The sequence below is a fragment of the Pleurodeles waltl genome, chromosome 1_1 (genome assembly GCF_031143425.1).
Source record: "Pleurodeles waltl isolate 20211129_DDA chromosome 1_1, aPleWal1.hap1.20221129, whole genome shotgun sequence".
Classification (NCBI taxonomy): Eukaryota; Metazoa; Chordata; class Amphibia; order Caudata; family Salamandridae; genus Pleurodeles; species Pleurodeles waltl.
In genome coordinates this window covers 791211420-791234121 of record NC_090436.1, presented here as the reverse complement: position 1 = coordinate 791234121, position 22702 = coordinate 791211420, and the positions used below count along the sequence as shown (strand labels likewise).

General features: G+C 48.6%; 1 protein-coding gene across 1 annotated transcript in view; it reads right to left on the bottom strand.

Moving 5' to 3' along the window:
• Positions 1-920: 920 nt before the first annotated feature.
• LOC138287567 (fructose-1,6-bisphosphatase isozyme 2) overlaps positions 921-22702 on the bottom strand; it is a 260398-nt gene continuing 238616 nt past the window's right edge. Inside the window, exon 7 of the mRNA XM_069228127.1 lies at positions 921-1254. Coding sequence (XP_069084228.1) covers positions 1060-1254 — 195 coding nt within the window. The 3' untranslated portion in view covers positions 921-1059. The remainder of the gene's footprint in view (positions 1255-22702) is intronic.

Here is a 22702-nt window from a genome sequence, read left to right as displayed (position 1 = left end):
ATGTTCCCTGCGGTTTCATCCTCGTGGCCCCGATGTCATGCCTGGATGCAGACCTGTTGCATATGCTTTGGGTCTGCCCTGTGCTGTCCTCCTATTGGACACACAATCGCTCCGCATTGACGGACCTAGCCAGTTCATAGATTTGGCGCTCATACTGGCTAAGTGGCTCCTTACTAGATGATGGAAATCCACAATGACACCAGGAATGTCCCAATGGAAGAAAGGGGTAGAGAGGTGGGGGTTGGTGGATAGTAAAGCTCTCTGCTGAGAGGAATACAGAGGGCTATAAAAACAGCCAATAACAATGGAATGGGATGTTCCATTAGAAAGCTTTAAGACATAAGGGGTTCCTGATAATTGAATACCTCTATGGGAGAGTGACCCACACCATATTATGTCATTAACGCCCAAGTGGCGATGACTTTCCTGTCACCCCTCAACATGTCTGAAAGATAGCCCAAGACTAGGGCTTTCTGATGATATTGTCTGTAAATATTGATATCTGTGTACCGGTCTGTTCCTGAAATTGATGCATAGTACTGCACAATCTTGAGTCCATTGTTTACCATGATGCAACAAAAGTATATATAGCAGGGTTAGATGTCAAGTTCATAGGGGGATAGTTATTTGCAGAGTCTGGTACATGCCATAAGAATATGACTGATGTTGTCACTGTCCTTATGTCCTGCATCTACTAAAGCAAAGAAAATGCTCAGCAAAGTTTAATGCAAATAATGTTTAATAGGCGTGTAGTGTGGAGGACTCACTTCGATGATGGGGTATCTTCTGTGCGGATAGTAATGGTTGTACTCACTCTCCTTCTTGTTCTGAAAAACCAATACAATTTGTGGTAAAACAAATCTCCTGAGTGCAGGAAAGGAGAGAGAGTCTAGCATTCTCACCATCAAACATACTGAGACTGTGAGGTGGAAGAACAGTTGACAGAAACAGCTGGGTGGCACCGTCTTTGCTAAATCTTGAAAGATGGTATGAAAGAGGAAGGAGTAAATGGTAATGGCATTGAGTGTATGTAGGTGGTTGCACATTATGAGTTTTCATTTAACTACTCTTCTGGTGTTTCTTCACACAACTGAGGAACTCCTGCACGTCGTCTGGGGATCCAAGAATCAGTGGCACCCTCTGGTGAATAGACTCGGGGTTCACATCCAGAACTGGTTGGGTTCCTGTGGTTGCCATCCCTCCAGCTTGCTCAATAATAAAGGCCATGGGGTTGCACTCATACAGGAGCCGAAGCTAAAACAAGAACGGAAAACAAAGGAAAAGACATTAAAATATGCACTTTATTAAAATGTAGAGAAAAAAACTAACCCTTACCATTTTCCATGTGTTAGTATTGGTAGCTTTTTCACTCAACAACTTTCAGCTTTTCTCAGCTCCACTGAATCTCCCACATAGAATACTAAGGGTCCGATTTAGAGTTTGGCAGAGAAGGTACTCTTAGAGTTAGGCAGACCATCAGTATGTATACAATGAAGACTACGCTGTCTCCGCCATCGGAGCTTTTGCCATTTGTCCGCCCACCTAATTTAGAGTGGGCAGACTAATGGCAAGTTTTTGCTTTCACTTACCGCCATTTAAGGAGAGGCAGCCAATGAAAGTAAAACCTTTTGAATGACTAACTCCAAGGGTGAAAATTCCCATGGTGAAGGGGTCATTTTTTTATATTTCCCCTTTGTGGTTTTGTTCTTATAAATAAAAGAAGAAATTGAAAGTGTGAAGTGCTGCGCTCTCATATTGACAGAACCACACAGCACACTTTCATTGCATCTACAGGAACCGCAGTGACAGAGGTTCCTGCAAAATGCAAGAGGTGCCCACTGGGCTAGAGACATCTAGAAAAATTGGCAGGTGGGTACACCCTCATGGCGATGTATTACTTTACTGCATCACACTGATGGACCAAATCCCAGTCACCAAAATCAGGCCCTAAATGCAGAGAACCCCCTTTCCCTTCTTTTCGTTTGCCTCTTTTCTTGCATCCCTCAAAAATCTGCTTTCTTCCGTAGAGAAAAAATACTTTAATTTATGGAGACAAATTTGTCCCCTGGGACATCTAATCTAATACTTACCTACTTAATTCTACAGAGGATGCGGACATGAGTCCCAAACATTGTTCTGTGAGTAGTTGTGTCTTATTCATGTTATGGGTATGAATTTGATTCACAAAATATTTTCTGTAAGGACTTATGCCTCAATATAGTCTAAGTTTGACATGTGTTTCCAGGAGTAAGGCATGTATGAAACAGAAAAACTAAAATAATAAATAATAAATATACTCCTCAAATTTACAACTATTTTAAAGTAAATGTACAATTCGATTGGAATTCTCAAAAAAGTACAGGTGTACTCCTGCAAGCTGCAACAGTCAAAGATGTCCGGTGAAGTAATCAAGTGTTAGTATCCACATAAGTATATAAAATGTGCATTTAATGCAGTATTGAAAGATTAACAAAAGTACATTAGATTTGCTAGGTTTTCCTTTTTCGGCCGAAGGAAAATATACTTCCCTATGCCTCCACCAGTTTGAGGGGGCGTTTCCCATTTTCCTCCACCTCTTGATCTGGATTTATCATTGCACTTTCCAAGAGTAAATAGCAGAGAGTATACAGGAGTGGAAGGAGCATTGAAAGATGTTGGGTGTAGCCACAAACAGGAATGTTTGTGTGTTTTTTCCAACCTCCCCTCCCTCGATCACCCACTCTCTACCAATAGCTCCACGTAAAAATACATACTTGTTTAATTATATGTGCCAGTAAGTTCATTTTCAAGTGTAAATTCACGTTTTGTGACTTCCAACAGTGAAATTACACCAGTAAATGACGTCATTTGAAACCTTAGTTGAACAATGGTGCGTAGATGACTTAATGAATCGTGCCCCTGTCCTTTACTAGGGGCCTATCATAGCCCTTATTTACATTGAGGTCACAAGTAGTGGTTTTCTTCTCAGGACAGACAGGGGACAAAATTTTAACACCAAAAGGAGTAGTAACGAGAGAAACAACTGCTGTAACCATTTGAGTAATTCAACTTCTAGGAGGTACTAGGAGGCAATAATCAGCAAAGCACTTCACCGCCCCGTCAGGGGTAGTCAGCGCAATTTAAGGCTAGGATCCAAGAGCAGAGAAAATTGGTGGCTGAGACAGAACTCAGGTGGGCCAAGGGGAGGGGGGAGGCAGAGGGGAGGTCCAGGAAGGCAAAGAGGAAATCAGTGGGGGTTAGAGGGGGCCAGGACGAAGGGCATGGGGCGGAGAAGGGTAGTTGGGTGTGGATTCCACATGAGGAGCACGGGTCAGCTCAGGAAACTGGTGCGGCTGATGGGATAGGCAGCGTGACAGGCAGCACCTGGCGCACACGGCCAGGCGTGGCGAGGAGAGTCAATGCCAGCGTCAGAGGCTGGCAGGAAGGTGGTGAAGCCAACAGGGTGCAACATGGCCCCAGGATGTTGGTTCCAAAGCAATGGAGGGGTCATCGGTGGCCTTCTCCACAACGTGGGAATGCATGAAGCACACGTCTGGCTTACGCCAAAGGGGTTTCAGGTTGGATGATGAATACAATATGGTGGATGCAGCTGGCGTTGATGACGGAATGGGTGTGGATGAAGAGGAAGTGATTGAATTGGATTATGAGTAGGATCTGGACGATTTGGAAGAGGGTGAGCTTCAAGAAAAAGAGGTGAGCGGGGGCAAGGGAAGGGGCAGGGGCGCAGGAGCGGCACAACACCCTCTTCTCTTATTGTTTTGCAGGCTTCAACGTCTACCACTCATGGGCACGAGGTCTTCCGCAAGGATGGAGGCAGGCGCAGAACAAGGCTGGACACCGCAACGACTAGTCGTGGGGTCCAAGGTAAAGGAGACTGATGGGCGCCATGGGGTGACCGGAGGGGCAAGGCCAGCATAGCACAATACAAATCTATTGGTGTGGGGGAGGATTCGATACACTTGCAGCCTGATACATGTGCAGTAGATGCAGGCGGTAAGGACAAAGGGGGAGACATAGCGCTACCGGTACGAAGCGGAGACTGAGATGCAGTGGTAAGCGGGGACAAGGCAGATGAGGACAAGGGGAGGGCAGGACACGAGAAGAAACTCCCATACATGGGACTCGCTACGCCGTTGGGGTCACACGTGGCGGACAAGACAAAAGCAAGGATATGGAAGCATGAATATGTTGATGTTTTCAAACCGTTACAAAGGGATATTGAGGCGAAAGAAGGTTCTAAGGATGAGGAGTGGGAGTTAGCACGGAGGCCTCGGGTTCCAATAACTATGGACAATTGGACCTCTGCCTTTTTGATTTACGCCAGTATATATTGCGAGAAATATCTAGACAAGGCCATTGCCATGTTCAAGTGCATGGACATTATTCGGAAAGCCCAACTACACTTCGAGGGGGGGTTTGCATGGCTGAACTACGATGAGGAGTTCAGAGCCAGAGTTAGCATTAACCCTGAGAAGCCCTGGCGGGACGTGGATTCGGAATTATGGATGCAATGGATGGCATCTTCGCATTCTGCGGCTTCCACACATACAGCTAGTGGTCTCCCTATAGTTTATAAGCCGTTTCAGCAGCGTCCCGCTCAGGGAGGGGTGGGTATGCCTCAGAGGGCACAGGTATCTACTTCAGGAGCATGTTGGAATTTCAACAAGGGGTTTTGCTCCAGGCACACCTGTAAATTTAAACATGAGTGTTCAAAATGTAGGGGTAAACACCCAGTCATGCAACGCTTTTCACTCGCTATTCTGGCCGAGCAGTGGAGGGCTAACAGGGGCAGGGGGGCCAAGGAGCTCCTGGGCCAAAGGGCGCCTACTCCAATTAGGTTGGAGAGATTACTGTATTGATTGCGCGTGTATCTGGATATGGACACAGCGCTAAAGTTGGAATGGGGTTTCAGAGATGGCTTCCGGGTGGGAAATCAAGGGCCATGAAAAATGAGATGGGTGGATAATTTGCAGTCAGCTAAGGCCATGCCAGAAGTGTGGTGGCGAAATTGAGCAAGGAAGTTGCAGAAGGTAGGATTTTGGGGCCCTTTCATGAATGGCTTATGGAGAATTTGATGATCTCACCTTTGGGGGTGGTACCAAAAAAAAACAGAGGGGATTTTCGGCTGATACATCATTTGTCATGGCCTGAAGGGGCATCGGTGAATGGTTTCATCATGCCGGAAGATACAAGGGTGGTATACGCCACGGTGGATGATGCCATTCGGCTCATACGGGGGGTGCCGGAAAGGTGCTGAACTGGCCAAGTGTGACATTAAGGCAGCTTTTCGGCTGCTCCCCATTCACCCAGAAGATTTTTCTTTGCTAGGGATGCAGTTGGGGGGGGGCTATATATGTGGACAGAGTCCTTCCCATGAGATATGTGATTTCCTGTGCACTGTTTGAGGCTTTTAGTACCTTCTTGCAGTGGGTTTTTGTTCAAGTGAGTGGACATCGGACGGTGTCACACTATCTAGTTGATTTTCTCTTTGTAGGCATAGTACAGTCGGACTCGTGTGGCAGGGCACTGCGGCATTTTGAGTAGTTGGCACAATATTTTGGGGTACCTTTAACCCCGGAGAAAACGGAGGGCCCTAGTTGTGTTTTGACTTTTTTGGGCATTGAACTGGACACAAGGGAGTTCATAGCTCGCCTACCGGCAGTAAAGGTTGAAGAGATTCTGCTATTTTTGAGGGAGATCAGACTGGAGCAAAAAATTGAACTGAGCGTGGCTCAACAACTACTTGGTGTTCTGAATTTTGCATGTAGAGTGGTCCGGTGTAGCAAGACTTTTTGCAGGCGCATGGGATTGGCAATGTCAGGTGCATCCCTCCCACATCACAGCATTAGGTTGACCATAGGTCTGCAAGAAGACATTAAAGTATGGGACCTGTTTTTGACACGGTTTAACGGGGTCTCCATGTCTTTCCGGGAGGAGGACACTGTTTGGCAGGTGCAGATTTTTTTCAGACACGGCAGGTGCATCTGGTTTTGGTCTGTTTTGGGATGGTCGTTGGTGTGCAGAGGCATGGCCTGCCCAAGGGTTAAGTCAAGGGAGAAGCATTGCCTTTTTGGAATTCTTTCCTCTGCTGGTGGCATTGTCAGTATGGGGAGATGAACTGACGAACATGTCAGTGATGTTTCACATGGACAATTTGACGGTGGTTGATTTGGTGAACAGAGAGCTAGGGATCTTAGGGTGCTGCGGTTGCTCAGGAGGTTTATGTTGCGTTGCTTAGCTTTGAATATCATATTTAAGGCTGTGCACATTCCTGGGGTAAACAATTCTATTGCAGCTTTCCTGTCTTGTTTGCAGTGGCAGCGTTTCCAACAGTTGGCACCCGGTGCAGAGGAACACAAGACAGCGGTCCCGACAGACATTTGGGAGTTGGGAGCGTGATGGTCATGAGACCGGTGGAGAGGACACTAGCAGAATCAACCCTCAGGAGTTACCGCCTGGCATGGTTGGAATTTCAGGATTTTGAAGTTTACAGAGGGCAGTTTTGGCACAGGACCAAAGAATGCTAGTGTCTCGGGTGATGCCTTTTGTTGTATTTTTGATTTGGAAGGGTTTATCGTCAACCACGATTGAGGGCAAGTTGGCAGGAGTGTCTTTTTATGGGAAGTTGTTTTTTGGATGGGACCAGGCAAGGAATGACATTCTGGGACAAATGTTCAAAGGTTGCGGGACAATCCGCACAAGATCAGTTTTTGTGCATGAAGCTATTACATTTGAGTTACTCTTGGTGATCTTACGCATGCTGCCAGTTTGTTGTTTCAATGCCAATGAGGTGGCTCTGTTTCGTTTATGTATGATATGGATTTTTTTTGGGCATTTCATGTGTCTGAATTGTTGGGAGTGGGGAAAGCTGGTGGCATAAAAGTAAGTGAAGTGCAACATCAAGGTGAGAGGCTGGGGATCTGGTTGCAGCGATCAAAGACGGATCAATTGGATAAGGGTAAGTGGATATGGTTGGAGCAAGGGGGAGTGTTGGAAGCATGCCCGGTACAAGAATGGGACACTTTCAGGGAGAACGGGGTGAGTCAAAGGGAATGTGTCTTTAGTCATGAGAATGACACAAAGGTTACAGCTTTCCAGCTGTTGTCTGTTCTGAGAATGGTTCTGAGATGCCTGGGTAGATAGGCGGGTAATTTCGGTACTCACTCTTTTAGGATTGGCGCAGTGACTGAAGCGGCCAGGTTGGGGTGGGATTGGGATAGGATCAGGCGCATTGGACGGTGGTGATTAAAGTTCTGTGAGAGATATGTAAGGTCTTAATTGGTTATGGAGAAAGGTACAGGCAAGTTTGGGAGTAGTGAGCGATTGTCAGGGGTGTGGTTTCGTAAAATGGGGGGGGGGGGACTTGTTGTTTTCATTCAGACACTTGTTTCTCTTTCCAGGTTGCGTGAGTGGCACGGAGAAACATAAGGCGATCACCTGGTTGGTCGGACACTCTTTTATTCATTGGGCGGCAAAATACGCAGAGAGGCAGGTCTATAGACGATCTTTGGGACTCCTGAGTAGCAAGCACGAAGTGCTGTGGTGGGGAAAGAGCGGCATGAGGTGGGGCAATTTGCTTCCTTTTATTACATCAATTTTGCCAACGTGGGGATATCCTGATGTATTGGTATTACACCTGGAAGAGAATGACCTTGTCCGTCTCTCTGGGCTCACCCTACTGCAACACATGCAACGTGATCTGGTACTGCTGAGGCGCAACATACATGGGACTTGCTTAGTATGAACAGAATTTGTACCACGGAGGAAATGGCATGAAGCACAAAAACATGGGGCTATTGAGAGGGCTCGGAGGAAGCTCAATAGGGCTATGCGGGTTTTCTGCTGGGCTCAGGATATTAAAGTACTGACACACAAGGGGATAAAAAGAAGAGAAGCAGGTGCTTTTCAGGGATGACGGTGTGCATCTCTCGGAAATGGGGAATGCACATGACATGATGGAGTTGCATTTCCTGCTGACTAACTTATAGGGAGAAAAACTTTGGTGTTGTGAAAATGATGGAAAGGCATGAAGTGTTCACTGGTGGGGCAGCAAAACGCCAATTGGGTTTGTGCTGGGTGGCAGTACATGGCGGAGGGTGGAGAGTCAGATGCTGGCTTGTCCACCCTTCCGGGGGAGAAAAAGAAGCAGGTGAAGAATGACAGACTGGGGGAGGCCCGAGTCAGGCAGGGGATACAAAGAAAAGGGGGATGTGTGGGAATGGAAGTGGAAATTGGGTGAGCAAAGGATAAGTGGTGGATTGAAGTGAGGATGGAAGAAGGGGAGTTACAAGGTTAAAGTTAAAGAGTTGTCATTTAAGTTCCAGTTATATTGATGTGTTATTATGATAAGCAAGCCTGCCCTAATAAATGGCCGTTTACACTAAAACGAGGGTGTAGGAGTCTATGTCCTGAGTACAAGCAGGTAGGGAGAGGGGGGTGGTTTAGTTAGTGAACAAAGGCATAGTACAGGGAGGTCAAATAAATATAATGTTCACTTTCCCAGGGGCCCCTTGAAAAGTGGGGGTTCTGGGCACCATGCCTTAAAATGTCTCTGAAACCTAGTGGCCATGGGAGCGTTTTCTCCCGTTAGTCATTTTAGATTGGATCGCTTAGCGAAAGGATCTGATTAGCTGCTGCTACAATGAAAGAAAATGTTCCGTTAGCCTTTACAGAACTCAGAGACTTAGAGCCAGAGTCCTGAAAAAAGGCCATGTGGACAGGGAAATCGAAAAAAAAAAAAAAACGTTGCAAGATCCGATAATTCAGCAACTGGATTCATGGATCCTAGCAAGGCCCTTAAGTGTAGATTCGAGGTTTTTGTTTTGGATCCACAAATGCAAATAAGAAAGTGAAAAATAAACAGAAGTGTCTGGTTACAGACCAGGTCCTATCATCCAAAGCCACTGCACTGGCCATGTGCAGAGGATCTGGCTGCAGAGGTGAAAGTACTGCCCGCCTGCTACTCCACCACTGGGTGTGAGATTCATGAACCCATGGGGCCTGCCTACATTGATGCTAATACCGCCTACCAGTACACCCCCACTGGGTACAAGATTCACAGCTGTGCAGTGCCCAGAGGCACAGTATAAGGCAGTACCAACAGGCTACTGGCCACCAGGGCATACCAACACCGGGGCATGCATCACAGACTGAAGGGACTGGCTACAAAGGGCCCTGGAGGTGACCCCCCCACTGGTTGTGGTCAAAAGCTGTGAATAATGAAGGTCAGATACCTGCGGAAGGGGGGGCGCAGGACATGACACTATGTCAGGCCTTGCAGTTCACCCGCACTAGCAAGCTACTGAAAACTATCTGCAGAGGGGGTTGAACAGCCACGGAGGGTGTGGCACTAGACCTGCCTAGACCCCTGGCCTGCTCCGTCTCCAAGCATTGTACAACTTTGAGACCACTGGTCTCAACCCCACTGCAGGCAGTCAAAGGCTGACAATTGTGGATGTTAGACACTCACAAAGTATGAGTTACAGGGACAGGCTAGAGGTCACATTCTGCACTCCACCCTCCGTTGTTCACTGCAAAAGGTCTCCTGTTGAGATTGGTGGAGGGCCTGCAAACCACTCCTAGTAAGAAGAACACAGTGCAGAATTAGCTCTTTGCTTAGGTTTGAGAACAGTTTCCGTTTACACAATCCCTGGTATCGTTAGTATACAGCGGTTTACCATGAAAACTTAATATTCAGTCAATCCCTGCTTCATATGTCTACAAGACATGTCCGGTAATGGTTAAGTTGTCTACAAACATTTTCTACAGAGACTGAAGCTATTCCCTACTAGTCACAACCAAAATGTTTGCACAGCAATTGTTAAAATGTAACATAGGTTGAGGTGCAAAAAACACTTAAACAGTGAATATGATTATAAAAACACAAACACTTACTAAAAATATAAAGGTTAAAGAGAAGATATGATTAGGTTTGCCCGTGACACCACAGTGTATGTTTTAAAGGACCTCTAAAATTCCCTGCCAACTGCTAAAAAAGTGCAGCATGGTTACCAAACGAAACCTAAAAATCTTTGAATTTCCCTAAGTATGGTTCATTAAACTAACCACAACTTGCACCCCCATCATGCACTGCTTATGACCTCACATCTTACATCACTCTTGATGTGTTAAATGACATAATTGATTCTATAATTGAAGATACATTTAAGTCGCTTGCACCCTTAAGTTTTGCGATACTGTTATGGCTGTAATAACTGTAGAAGTAAACTTTGTGAATTGCAGTGGACGTATGGTTTTTTGGGTGTCTGTTTTGTTTTAGCATATCTCTCCAAAATCCCGCCATAACTCCATCCATTTTTGAATGATTAGTCCCCATTTTCCCACCACTCTGGTTGGTCTATCCCAGACTTACTACAATGTAGTATTCGTACGTGCACATAGATCTTCACCACCACGTCAGAGACTTCCACACAGACAGGAGAGGCGCAGGTCGGGATACTCACCTGTACACTTGTGAATTGTATTTTGTAGTAAGTAAGTGGTACAACTACAGTACTACTTTACATACTCCAAATTCAGTTTATGGATCCGGACCTAAGTGTTGCACAAGCTCTTTCCTATATCTTTTTAGGTTAAGCATAGCTGCGAGCAAGTGCTGCCCTTCTCGACTTGTAATCTAGTCCATGGGCTTTAACCATGCCCATCTCACCCCATCACTTTCACTGGTTCCTGGGCCTGCCTTTCAAAAATCCTTTGATGTCGTTGGTAAATGCTTTATGTTTGTCCCGCCTCGGGGATGGTTTGTTACCTGTCGGAAGCCCAACTTACCTGCATCCAGGGGGTCTTCCGGGAGGGAATGGGACGGGGCGCTGCTACCGCCAGCAGCGCCTGCCAGCAGAACACCGCCAGGCGGCTGGTGGCGGTCAAGTGGTGTGGCTGTGCTGGTGGTAGCAGCGCCACCTTACCACCATCCACCAGTATGGCCACAGCCGGATTTCTGCCCTTCTTGTGGCGGAAGTCCGGCGGTGGTCATAATCTGGCGGATGGATGGTAGCCGCGGCGACGGTCTTTTGGCAGCCGTCATTGTCATAAGGTGGGCCGTTGTCATTTACAACGCCAATAGCTCTAACTCTCACGAATGCGAGACCTATTCCATTGCAAATGCTTGTTTTGTTATACCTTCTGATACATTTCTGCCTGCCTGTAGAAAGTTATTATTTTATTTTATAAGGCTCAAAAGTAATCCATATTTATTGAAAGGTCTGCACATCATTTCACATTCTGAAGATAATGTGTTCAGTTAAAGTCTAGTTGCAAAATATAATTTACCCAGTAATCAGTTCTCTGAGGCGGAGGATTCTAAAGCTTAAGTAATTTCAGTTTTGCAATTCATTGCCTGAAAACAATGCACCCTTTTTTAATTTGCTGCATAGTGCTACATGCAGTTGTCATCGAAGATGATTGTTGAGTTGGAATATCAAACACTTTTCTTAAGTGAATCATCTCTGCCAGCTCAACACACCAGTCTGCAGTTGTATAGTTTACAAACATGTGAACTACATTTTTGGTGGACATTTACACCTCCATCAGTCTCCTGTTTTTGAGATGCCTAAGTTGACCATTTTACTTGGCACCCAATAGGAAAGAATTACAATTCTTTAATGTGTGTATATCATTGCAGGTTAATGCTTGTCTTACATATTGATGTCAAGAATTTGTGCCAGATTGCAGGAGCACAGGGATAATTAACGTCTCGCTTTTTCCCAGTCTCTTCTTTTTATTAACAACCTTATTCTGGTTTTATTAGTGTAGGAATTAGACACAAAAAACGCATTACAGAATTTAGACCTTATCAATAGATCAGTGACATGGCCAGACAGGACCACAAGGGCCACCAGATGACACAACAAAATAGAAAGAGAAGAGGAAACACTAAAAATCATGAATACATGTCATGCGTTACAACATCACCTAGCATTTGGGAAGTACTGAAGTCCAAGGGCCTGATTTAGACTTTGGCGGACAGGTTACTTCATCACAAATGTGATAGATAGCCGCTCCGCCGTATTACATGTCATTGAATATAATGCACTTGTAATACAGTGGACAGGATATCCGTTGCATTTGTGATGGAGTAACCTGTCCACTGAAGTCTCTGCTGATCTACTCCATTCATTCGGTATATGTCTGACACCTAACTCTCCCTACCCATGATCAAGCTTGTATAAACAAAAACAAGCCTCCCAGCTCCCAACATTTGCATCAATAGCCCCCTGGCCAATGCGGTCAATGGATAATTTACCTTCTCACCATTGTTCCCCTGCAGCAGCAAGTGGTCAGTCCGAGTTCAAGCCTAGTGGCTAGAGCGTCCAGCTTTGAAACCTGGGGACCCATACTCCAGTCCCAGCCTCTGTGTTTATCCCAACATTAAGGCCCTCATTACAACCCTGGCTGTCGGTAATAAAGCGGCAGTAATACCAACAGGCCGGCGGTAAAAAAATTGGAATCATGACCACGGCAGAAACCGCCAACACAAACAGCCACTTTAACACTCTGACCGCCACGGCGGTAGCAACAAACACCGCAGCGGTAACTGCCAACACCCAGGCGAAAGACAATGTCCCACCCACTGCATTACAACACGCCCATCCGCCAGCTTTTCCGGGATGATACCAACGCCATCAAAAGCACAGCAGAAACAAAACACAGAAGGGAAAGGACTCACCTCTTGACACTCAAGGAAGAACCAGGACACCATGGAGCCCGAACTGCAGGTGTTCCCCATGCTGGTGTACCTTCTCATACAATAGGAGCATGAACGCCGGCGAAGACGACCACGAGTGACACACACACGCAACACCCCCACCCTCACCCTCACCCCCAACACCATACACACAAACAGATGCAACAACATTACATATACACCCCGTAACCCTCAGGAATAACGCAAGGACAAAAGGAATGGACTAAAATGAGTGTAATATTAGTAATTTTGAGAAATACGTTCATAAAGAAATAAACATTATGTACAATATATACAATATATACAAAAGGAGGGACCATGCCCACTCTAAAATGTCCGTGGCCCACTGGGCCAAAACACATAGGCCAAGGCCACACTTGACTCCTGCCTCAATACGGAGAGAACACTGCAGGGGCATCAGGTTGAAAACACACAGGCACCTCAGGGGGACGGGGAAATAAGGGGCACCTCAGCCGGAAGATGGTATAACGCCTCTGGCCTGGAGGGGGCTCCATGCCCACTGCTTGGTCCTGGGGAGTGCAAAGCCACAGTCTCTCAAGTGTGTGGTTTGCCCACTGCTTAGTCCTGGGGAGTGCAAAGCCACAGTCTCTCAAATGGGTGGTTTGCCCACTGCTTGGTCCTGGGGATGTGCAAAGCCACAGTCTCTCAATTGGGTGGGTTGCCCACTGCTTGCTCCTGAGGAGTGCAAGGCCACAGTCTCTCAAGTGGATGCCAGTTTTCCACTGGCTCTGGAGGGGGCCTTGTGCCCATTGTGCTTCATCCTGGCAAGGAGGGGGTGAGTGGATGGATTCTTCCACTGGTTCTGGAGGGGGACTTGTGCCCAGTGTGCTTCATCCTGGCAAGGAGGGGCTTCTTCCACTGGTTCTGGAGGGGGGCCTTGTGCCCAGTGTGCTTCATCCTGGCAAGGAGGGGCTGAGCGGATGGCTTCTTCCACTGGTGCTGGAGGGGGCCTTGTGCCCCGTGTGCTTCATCCTGGCAAGGAGGGGCTGAGTGGATGGCTTCTTCCACTGTTTCTGGAGGAGGCCCTGTGCCCAGTGTGCTTCATCCTGGACTACCTGGTCACAGTCTCTTACATGTGTGTCACACCTACAGGTGTTGCAGGGTCCAGGACGCACTGCAGCCCATGTAGTCACCACTACACACTGCTCTCTGGCGATGACGGCTGCTCCATGGATGCAAGTTGCACTGCAGGTTGTGGTGCAGGCAGTGGTGGTGGTAGCCTCCAGGTCATGACCTGTAGCCTCGGATGGCTGCCCAATGGGGCTGCTGCTGCTGGCAGTGGTGCTGCTGATGGCGGGGCAGGTGGCGGTGATGGCCGCGGTGCAGATGGCGATGCAGGCAGTGGTGGTGGTAGCCTCCAGGCCTTCACCTGCAGCCTTGGACGGCTGGCTACTGGGGCTGCTGCTGCTGGCAGTGGTGCTGCTGTGGCGGGGCAGGTGGTGGTGCTGCCTGCGGTGCAGGTGGCGGTGCTGGCCGCGGTGGAGGCAGTGGTGGTGGTAGCCTCCAGGCCTTCACCTGCAGCCTTGGATGGCTGAAGTGCCATTGCTGGTGTTCTGTGCCCCTTCCTGTCCTTGGCAGATGGTGGTGCCTCCTTGCTTCTGCCAGCTGGAGTCTTTGTCTTGCCCTCGCTGACAGGTTGTGCCTCCTTCCCCTTGCTGGCTGGTGTCCCCTTCTTGCCCTTGCCAGGTGGTGGACCCTTCTTGGCCTTGGCAGGTAGTGCTGGCACACTGGCTGGGCTGACGGGTGCCTCCTTGGAGCCTCTCACAGCTGTAGAAACCACAGTGGCCGTGGACTGGGTGGCTGAGGTGCTGGGCTGGGTTCTGGCCACCCTGGCCAGAGGTGAAGGACGGGGTTGGGGGGAGGGGTAGGGAATAGGTCAGTGTTGGCGAGGAAAAGTTTCTTAGGGACACTTGGGAGGGAAGAGGGTGAAGGTTTTGGAGTGGAGGAAGAGGGAGTGGTTGTAGGAGGTGTCTGTCTGCTGTGTTTGGGCTTGATGCTGTTGTGAGGTGTATGGCTGTTGGGTGTGTGTGTGCTTGCGTTTGTGTACCTTGGGAGGAGGGGTCACAGACAGTGGGAGAGGACACAGGGGACGTGTGCATGGATGTGGGGGTGGTCACTGCCAGTGAGGGGCGTGTAGTGATAGGCGTTCTGGTGATGGAGGTAGTGGATGAGGATGTAGTGCATGCAGGTGTGAGTGGAGACGCTACTGGGAGGGAGGTGGACGCAGTGGATGTTGGTGTGTCTGCATGGGGATGGTGCTTGTGTGAGTGCCGGTGAGATGAAGTGTGGTGCTTGCGTTTGCCTGAACCACTTCTGTGTGTTGATTTGGGTGATTGCTGGCCTGAAGGTGTGCTTGGGATAGTCTGGGGTTGAGGGGATTGGGACTGGGTAGAGGAAGTTGGAGGGGGGAGGCTGGAGACAAGGACAAAGGCTGCCATCAGTGCGGAGGCCAAAGCCTGGAATGCTCTCTGTTGGGCCGCCACACCAGAGTGAATGCCCTCCAGGTATGCATTTGTTTGTTGCAAATACCCTGCTACACCCTGGATGGCATTCAGTATGGTTGACTGCCCAACAGAGAGGGATTTCAGGAGGTCAGTAGCCTCCTCACTGAGGGCAGCAGGGCTGACTGGGGCAGGGCCTGAGGTGCCTGGGGCGAAGGAGATGCCCACTCTCCTGGGTGAGGGGGCACGGGAAACACGCTGAGGGGTTGCTGAGAGGGCAGTGCTGGTACGGCTGTACCTGTTGTTGGGGTGGGCACAGAGGTGTCCGCCACCGCCAGGGAGCGTCCATCAGAGGAGGAGTCGCTGTCGGTAGTGTCCCCTCCTGTCTCCGTCGTGGTGCTCCCCTCGCCCTCCATCTCACTGGTGCCCTCACCGTCGGTGGATTCGGCCTCCAGGTCCATGTGGGATGTAGCTCCCTCCGTCGCCGGTGCCTCTGCACCTCCGCCAGATGATGCTAATGCACACAAGGACAGGGTGACAAAACAAAAAGGGGGGGGGGAGACAGAGGATGCACTTGGTCAGTGCCAGCAACAACACTACCGTTGGCGTACACAACACACAGGGAACAGCCCTATGCACTAGGCCATGCACTACCAGTTACAATGCTAGTCACCAGCCCATGGGGTACAATGCCTAACGCCGTTAGCTGCACACCTGAAACCCACAGGACCCTGCCCAGTAGTACATGCCCACTAACACTATTCGGGTTGGAGTGCATCTGAGCTTGCCCATCATTGAACATACCCTGCCATGTTCGCCCTGGCCAAGGGGCACCCACAGCCCACATCCCCCACCCAGGTAAAACCTTAACGCACGCAAAGTCATGATTCTGAATCTGTACTCACCCCCTTGTGGCTGCTGTGATGCCTTAAAACGCCCATCCAACTCCGGATAGGCCACCGCCAGGATGGGGAACATCAGAGGGGGTCAGGGTACGACGGGCACCCCTTCCTCATTGGGAGGCCAGCTCAAGCTGGGCCTCCGCCGTCTTCCTTGCCCAGCAGCGCAGGTCCTCCCACCGTTTGCAGCAGTGGGTGCTCCGCCTATCAAAGACCCCAGGGTCTGCACCTCCGTGGCGATGGCACACCAAATACCCTTTTTCTGATGGGCGCTGACCTGCAGAAAAAATACAGCAGAAAAGGGATTAGTCATACCGTCTGTAGTGTCATACTCATGGCCCACCATATCCCTCCCCTCCCCTTATGCACATACATTGACCACCATACATGCAGCACTCTGCCCAGGATCCCTCAGACCCCCCCTAAACGGGGCTTACACACACAGCAATCCATACATTCATGGCCCACACATCATGCTCGCAGTGTACTTACCTGTTTGTCTGGAGGACCATAGAGTAAAGTGTACTGGGGTAGGACTCCATCCACTAGTCTCTCCAACTCCTTGGAAGTGAAGGCAGGGGCCCTTTCCTCAGACACTCGAGCCATTGTCGCTTCCAGACACAGGTCACAGCAGCACTTGCACTGTAGTTCCTCTCCTATTGAAGGTCAGGTAGCAAGTGAGTGTCCAGATAGAAAATGGTGGTCACGTCCGCGGCGGTGCGTACCGTCACTGCCGGCGTACATCGCCATTGGCTCATGGAACCCATAGGACCCAATGATAACCAATGCGATCTTGTGCAGCGGACGTCGACCGCCGACCGCAATGGCGCACAACGCCAGCGGAATTACTTCATTTCCACTTGTCTCTCCTCACAGGTCAGACAGCCGCCATTTTAGGGGGGCACAGGCCATGGCACCTAACTGCGTCACAGCAGACATTGGCACATCAACTGACTCACGAGTTCACATATTGTTTCTGTAAAGGAAGAAATGCATATTAATATTGACATATGTGTCAATATGACCTTCTGCTCATCGTTTTTCACCCTAGAGTTCAACCGCTGAGGATGAATAGGAGATGGAGACATCTCCCATCTACAGACCCCTGGTGGATATGGTGACAATGGAGGACAGGCACACTATCCTGACCTACAGACTTGATAGGGTCACAATACAGGAACTGTGTGCCCAATTGGAGCCAGACCTGATTTCAGCTCTCCGCCACCCCACAGGTATCCCCCCTCTAGTGCAGGTCCTGTCAGTGCTCCATTTCCTGGCAAGTGGTTCCCTCCAAGCGACAGTGGCCAAGGCATCAGGGATGTCTCAGCCAATGTTCTAAAACATGCTGACCAGAGTGTTGTCTGCCCTGCTGAAACACATGCGCAGCTACATCGTTTTCCCCCAGGTGGAGGATTTGGCCACAGTGAAGGCTGACTTTTATCCACTGGGACATAGCCCCAACATCATTGGTGCCATTGATGGTACACATATTGCAAGTGTCCACCCGGAGAAATGAACAAGTGTTCAGAAATTGGAAAAGCCTTCACTCTCGGAATGTGCAGATGGTGTGTTTGGCAGACCAGTACATTTCCCATGTCAATGCCAAGTATCCTGGCTCTGTGCATGATGCTTTTATCTTGAGGAATAGCAGCATTCCATATGTGATGTCTCAACTTCAGAGGCACATGGTGTGGCTAATAGGTGAGCCCATGATCCCCACACAGTTGATGTAGGTATATGGGTGTGGGTTTGGCCCTAAGGGTGAGTGTGTGGCTAACAGGTATCCCTCGAATATTTGCAGATGAGTCTGGTTACCCCAACTTCTCATGGCTACTGACCCCTGTGAGGAATGCCAGAACAAGGGCAGAGGAACGTTACAATGAGGCACATGGGTGAACAAGGAGGATCATTGAGAGAACCTTTGGCCTCCTGAAGGCCAGATTCCGGTGCCTCCATCTGACAGGTGGATCCCTGTGCTACTCACCCAAGAAGGTGTGCCAGATCATCGTTTCATGTTGCACAACCTGGCCTTGAGAAGCCAGGTGCCTTTTCTGCAGGAGGATGAGCCTGGGGATGGTCGTGTGGCAGCGGTGGAGCCTGTGGACAGTGACAAAGAGGAGGCAAAGGAAGAAGATGTGGACAACAGAAGTACACAAATTCAACAGTACTTCCAGTGGCACACAGGTAAGACACTGTAACTTCACCTTCCATTGCAGTTTTGTGTTTGACATTGAACATGGCAGCTTGATTTCCCTATTTCTATGGCCACTTACTGTACCCTTTGGCATCTCTATTTTCAGATCTCTGTGCCCCACTCTGGCTCCTGGTGTTTACTGCTGCCCACTGCAGGTCATACCTATGTAAATATTACAGTACATTTGAATTTCAATGTTTACAGTTTGTGAAACTAATACATTTGTCATAGAATTCACAGACTCCATACTTGAATTTGTTCCAAGGGTGTTTATTTATGTGCTAATAAGTGTAGGGGGTATTGCAATGAGCTGACTTGCTGATGCAGGAAAGTCTAGGGTACAGTCCAGTCTATTTGTATCACAGGTGCATTGACCATGGGGGCATAGGAAGTGGATCAATGGCAGTTCAAGGTGGACAGGGTGTCAGAGTGGGACAGAAGGGTGACAATCAGGAGAGTCTTATTTCCTGGTGTGGGTCTTGTCAATGTTCTCTGGCTTCTGCCTGGATCACAGGGACCGTTTGCAGGGTGGTTATCCTTCTGCAGGGGGTGGGGTGCTGGTGAACTGTTGGTCCTGTGGCAGGGCCTCCTGTCCACTAGTGCCGGCGGAGGTGGAGGGCTGTTCTTCGGTTTGGCTAGTGTCAGGGGCCTGTTGGTGTTCCACTGCCTCCCTCATAGTGTTGGCCATGTCTTCCACCACCCATACAATGGTGACCACGGTGGTGTGGATGTCCCTCAGGTTCTCCCTGATCCCCAGTTACTTTCCCTGCTGCAGCTGTTGGGTCTCCTGCAACTTGGCCAGTATCTGGCCCATCGTCTACTGGGAAATGGTGGTATGCTCCCAGGATCCCTGCAAGTACCTTGTGGAGGGTCGGTTCCATTGGCCTGTCCTCCCCCGTCGCGCCACAATCCTCCCAGCTTCCCTGTTGTCCTGTGCCTCTGTCCCCTGAACCGTGTGCTCACTGCCACTGACCCCAGGTCCCTGATCGTCCTGTGTTTGTGGGGTTGCCTGGGGTCCCTGTAATGGTGGACACACTGCTGATTGACGTGTCATGGGGACAGAGGTATGGACCCGCTGGGTGGGTGCTGTGCTGTTGTTTCCTGAGGGGGGAGGTTCTGTGGTGGGTTGGGACTGTGGCTGGGTCACCGACTGTCCAGAGGTCCCTGATGGGCCGGGTTGGTCATCGTGATCCAGGCGTGCAGAGCTGCTGTCATCACTGTGGGCCTCTTCAGGGGGGACTGGATGTGGCTGGCACCTCCTCTTTGGTGACGCTGAGTGGGGGTCCTGGGGGATCTAAATGCAGTGTTATTGTATCTGCGTGTACCATCTTGTGCATGGGTATGTTTCCCTCTATGGTTGTTATTAGCAAGGCAGCTTTGGCTTGTGTGAGTTGTGCTTGGTTTGGCTAAGTGATTGTCACCAGTGTGCATGCTGTGGTGATGGGTGTCCATGCAGGTCTGTTATGGGGGTCCATGCATTGGTGTTGCATGCAGGGCTTGGTATTGGGATGTGTGGGTTGTGATGGTGGGGTATATGTGAGGTGGTGGGGTGAGGAGGGTAAGGGTAGGGGTTGTTGTTTGTGATGACATGCAGGTAGGGTGGGGGATAAAGTAGTAAAGTTTTGACTTACCAAAGTCCAGTCCTCCTGCTACTCTTGCGAGGCCCTCAGGATGCATGATCACCAAGACTTGCTCCTCCCATGTTGTTAGTTGTGGGGCAGGAGGTGGGGGTCCACCACCAGTCCTCTGTACAGCTATCTCGGGTCTTTCTACCACGGAGCACACCTTCCCCCTTAGGTCATTCCACCTCTTCCTGATGTTATCCCTTGTTCTTGGGTGCCGTCCCACGGCGTTGACCCTGTCCACGACTCTCCGCCATAGCTCCGTCTTCTTTGCAATAGATGTCTGCTGCACCAGTGATCCAAATAGCTGTGGCTCTACCCGGATGATTTCCTCCACCATGACCCTTAGCTCCTCTTCTGAGAACCTGGGGTGTCTTTGTGATGCCATGGGTGTAGTGTGAGTGGTATGTGTGAGGGTGTGTGGGGTGATGTGTTTTGGTGTGTGCTGTCAGGTGCGTGGATGGTGTATGGGTGATGGTGTTTTGTGGCTCAGATTCAGTGGGTGCTCCTGGCTTGTCTCTCTCTCGCACTTGCCAAAATGTTTGGGTTGTAAAGGGTTGTGGGTATTGTGGGTGTGTGTTTTATAGTGCTGTGGGTGTGTGGGTGTGGTGTGTGTATGTGTGTCAGGTGTGTGTAGTTTGAATTGTCCAATGTGGTGCTGCTTTGTTAGTGTGTGTGTATTTTGAGCGCAGTGGTATGTACCGCCAATGGTTTACCACGGTTGAATGTCCGCCACGGTGATTCGTGGGTCATGATGCTGTGGGCGTATTTCTGTTGGCGTAATGGTGTGGGTTTTGGTACCGCCAGTTTATCACTGACCTTTGGGCTGGCGAACTTGTGTGGGTGTCTGTATAGTGGCGGATTTCTATGTGTGGGTCATAATACCCGTAGTGGTATACCGCCGCGGTAATGGTATGTTGGGGGCAGTCAGCATGGCAGTAAGCGGCAGTTACCGCCAATGTTGTAATGAGGGCCTAAGTGTTTCTGGACAAATCAGATAATCTCCCTGTGCCTAAAAATGTGAAATCCTCACCTGATGTAAGCAATCTTGTAGATTGTCTCCCAACACAGCACATGATGTACTACACTCCAATACTTCAGAACATGAGTCCCGCCATGCAAATACCCATACATACATACATCCTTTAATTAGTACAAATATTTACCTACAGAATACCATTGTTTGTTCCCAAGACCATCACATAAAACCATCATTCCGACCTGCCTGCATCTCCTCTAACATGTGTGTGATGTCTCAAACATGACTTTGAGATCCCCCAGATGTAAAATACCATTATATAAGTACTTTATTGGCATTTCTTTTTTATTGACAGAAACTTTTGGTTGCTACAGTCCTGCAACATACTGTCATCAAAGTTTCCACAGGGGTGGACACAACATTTCCTTCCAGCGAGTCATGTACCCATTTCTGTGGATGCTGTGGGTGTTTGTGTTTCCTTCTAACCTTTATAAATTGGATTTGCAATTCTCATTTGATAGCACTTCCTCAACTCATCAACTGGGTCAACTGTCTTAATTCACCCATTCTTCCCTCATCTACATTGATTTAATGCAACAATTGTATTCAGTAAGTATCTGCCGCAGGAAACCCTAACATCTCACAGTAGGACTAAACTGATCTCACTCTTCCCTCAGAACAAAAGTTGTCTAATGGCTAAGTCAATATAGTTATCCATTTTGGAAAGACCAGGTCAGTCATCCAAGAGGGGAAAGTCAATATAATGGAATGTGGCTGTCAAGGTATTGAGGTGTTTGTGAATCCATCCATGTGTGCTTTCCCAGTCATTCCTGTATTTCCTCCATAGGTGGAGGTCAACGTTTACAATGAATTTGTAGTCTGAAGTGATCGAAAGAAAAAATGAATGAGCGGAAGGGGACATTAGATCAATTTTATAAGACATACTTTGTGATAGAGCTTTTGATTTTGTCATAGAAGGTAGACATTTAGAAGTACATTTTTCAGCTTGTTGTAGATTGTTCGTTTATAGAGAGATAATTGGTACTTTGTTTGAAATCCCCTGGATGAAGTCAACAGTTGACTATTGTTCACTATTCAACCAGCCGACAACATACATAGCTAATCCATTTTGACCAATAAACTATATTTCCCTTTTTGAATGTAAGGTTCTCCTATGTCAGTGCCTTGTCTGACACAAGCAAAATTGGGCTGACTTTTCTCAATCAGATGACCGCAGCGGATAGTATCAGTTTTATACTTTGAGGATTAAAGTCAATCTGAGATTAGTAACAATCTGAGACAATAAACTTTAACCCATTCTCTTTAATGAGCACCCATCTTGGGGTTCTGATGAGGTCTTATTATCCATTGCTGGGTGCAAGATAAAGTGTAGGTACAGTGATATTTTTTCAAGTGTGGAATACCAAAGGCAACTTTGGGAAATGGGGTACTCAATATGTCTGAGTAACTTCATTTTTGGGGATCAAATGAATTCATTAAATATTCCAGTTTTACATTTGTATTTTTGCATGTGCGGTTCGGATTTAGAGAGATTTATGCCAGCAAACAAACACAAATGCCATTTGTTTTTGTCACCCTAAGTGCACTAGGAATGCCCAGGCATGGGTCCCACGCTCATTATGCCACTGGCTTCAAGCTAGCCTGGCTGATGAAGGGTGATACCCTGAAACCGGTCTCAGGATGCTTGTTTCTGGTCCAGGGAGGACCTGGCCTGGCAGTTCGGGCTGGACTGTTCCCAAGGGGGACATGGTCGAGACTGATTTGCATATGGCTGACTCACACTAGGGTGGCATGGTGAGAAAAATAATTGATGGAATAAACC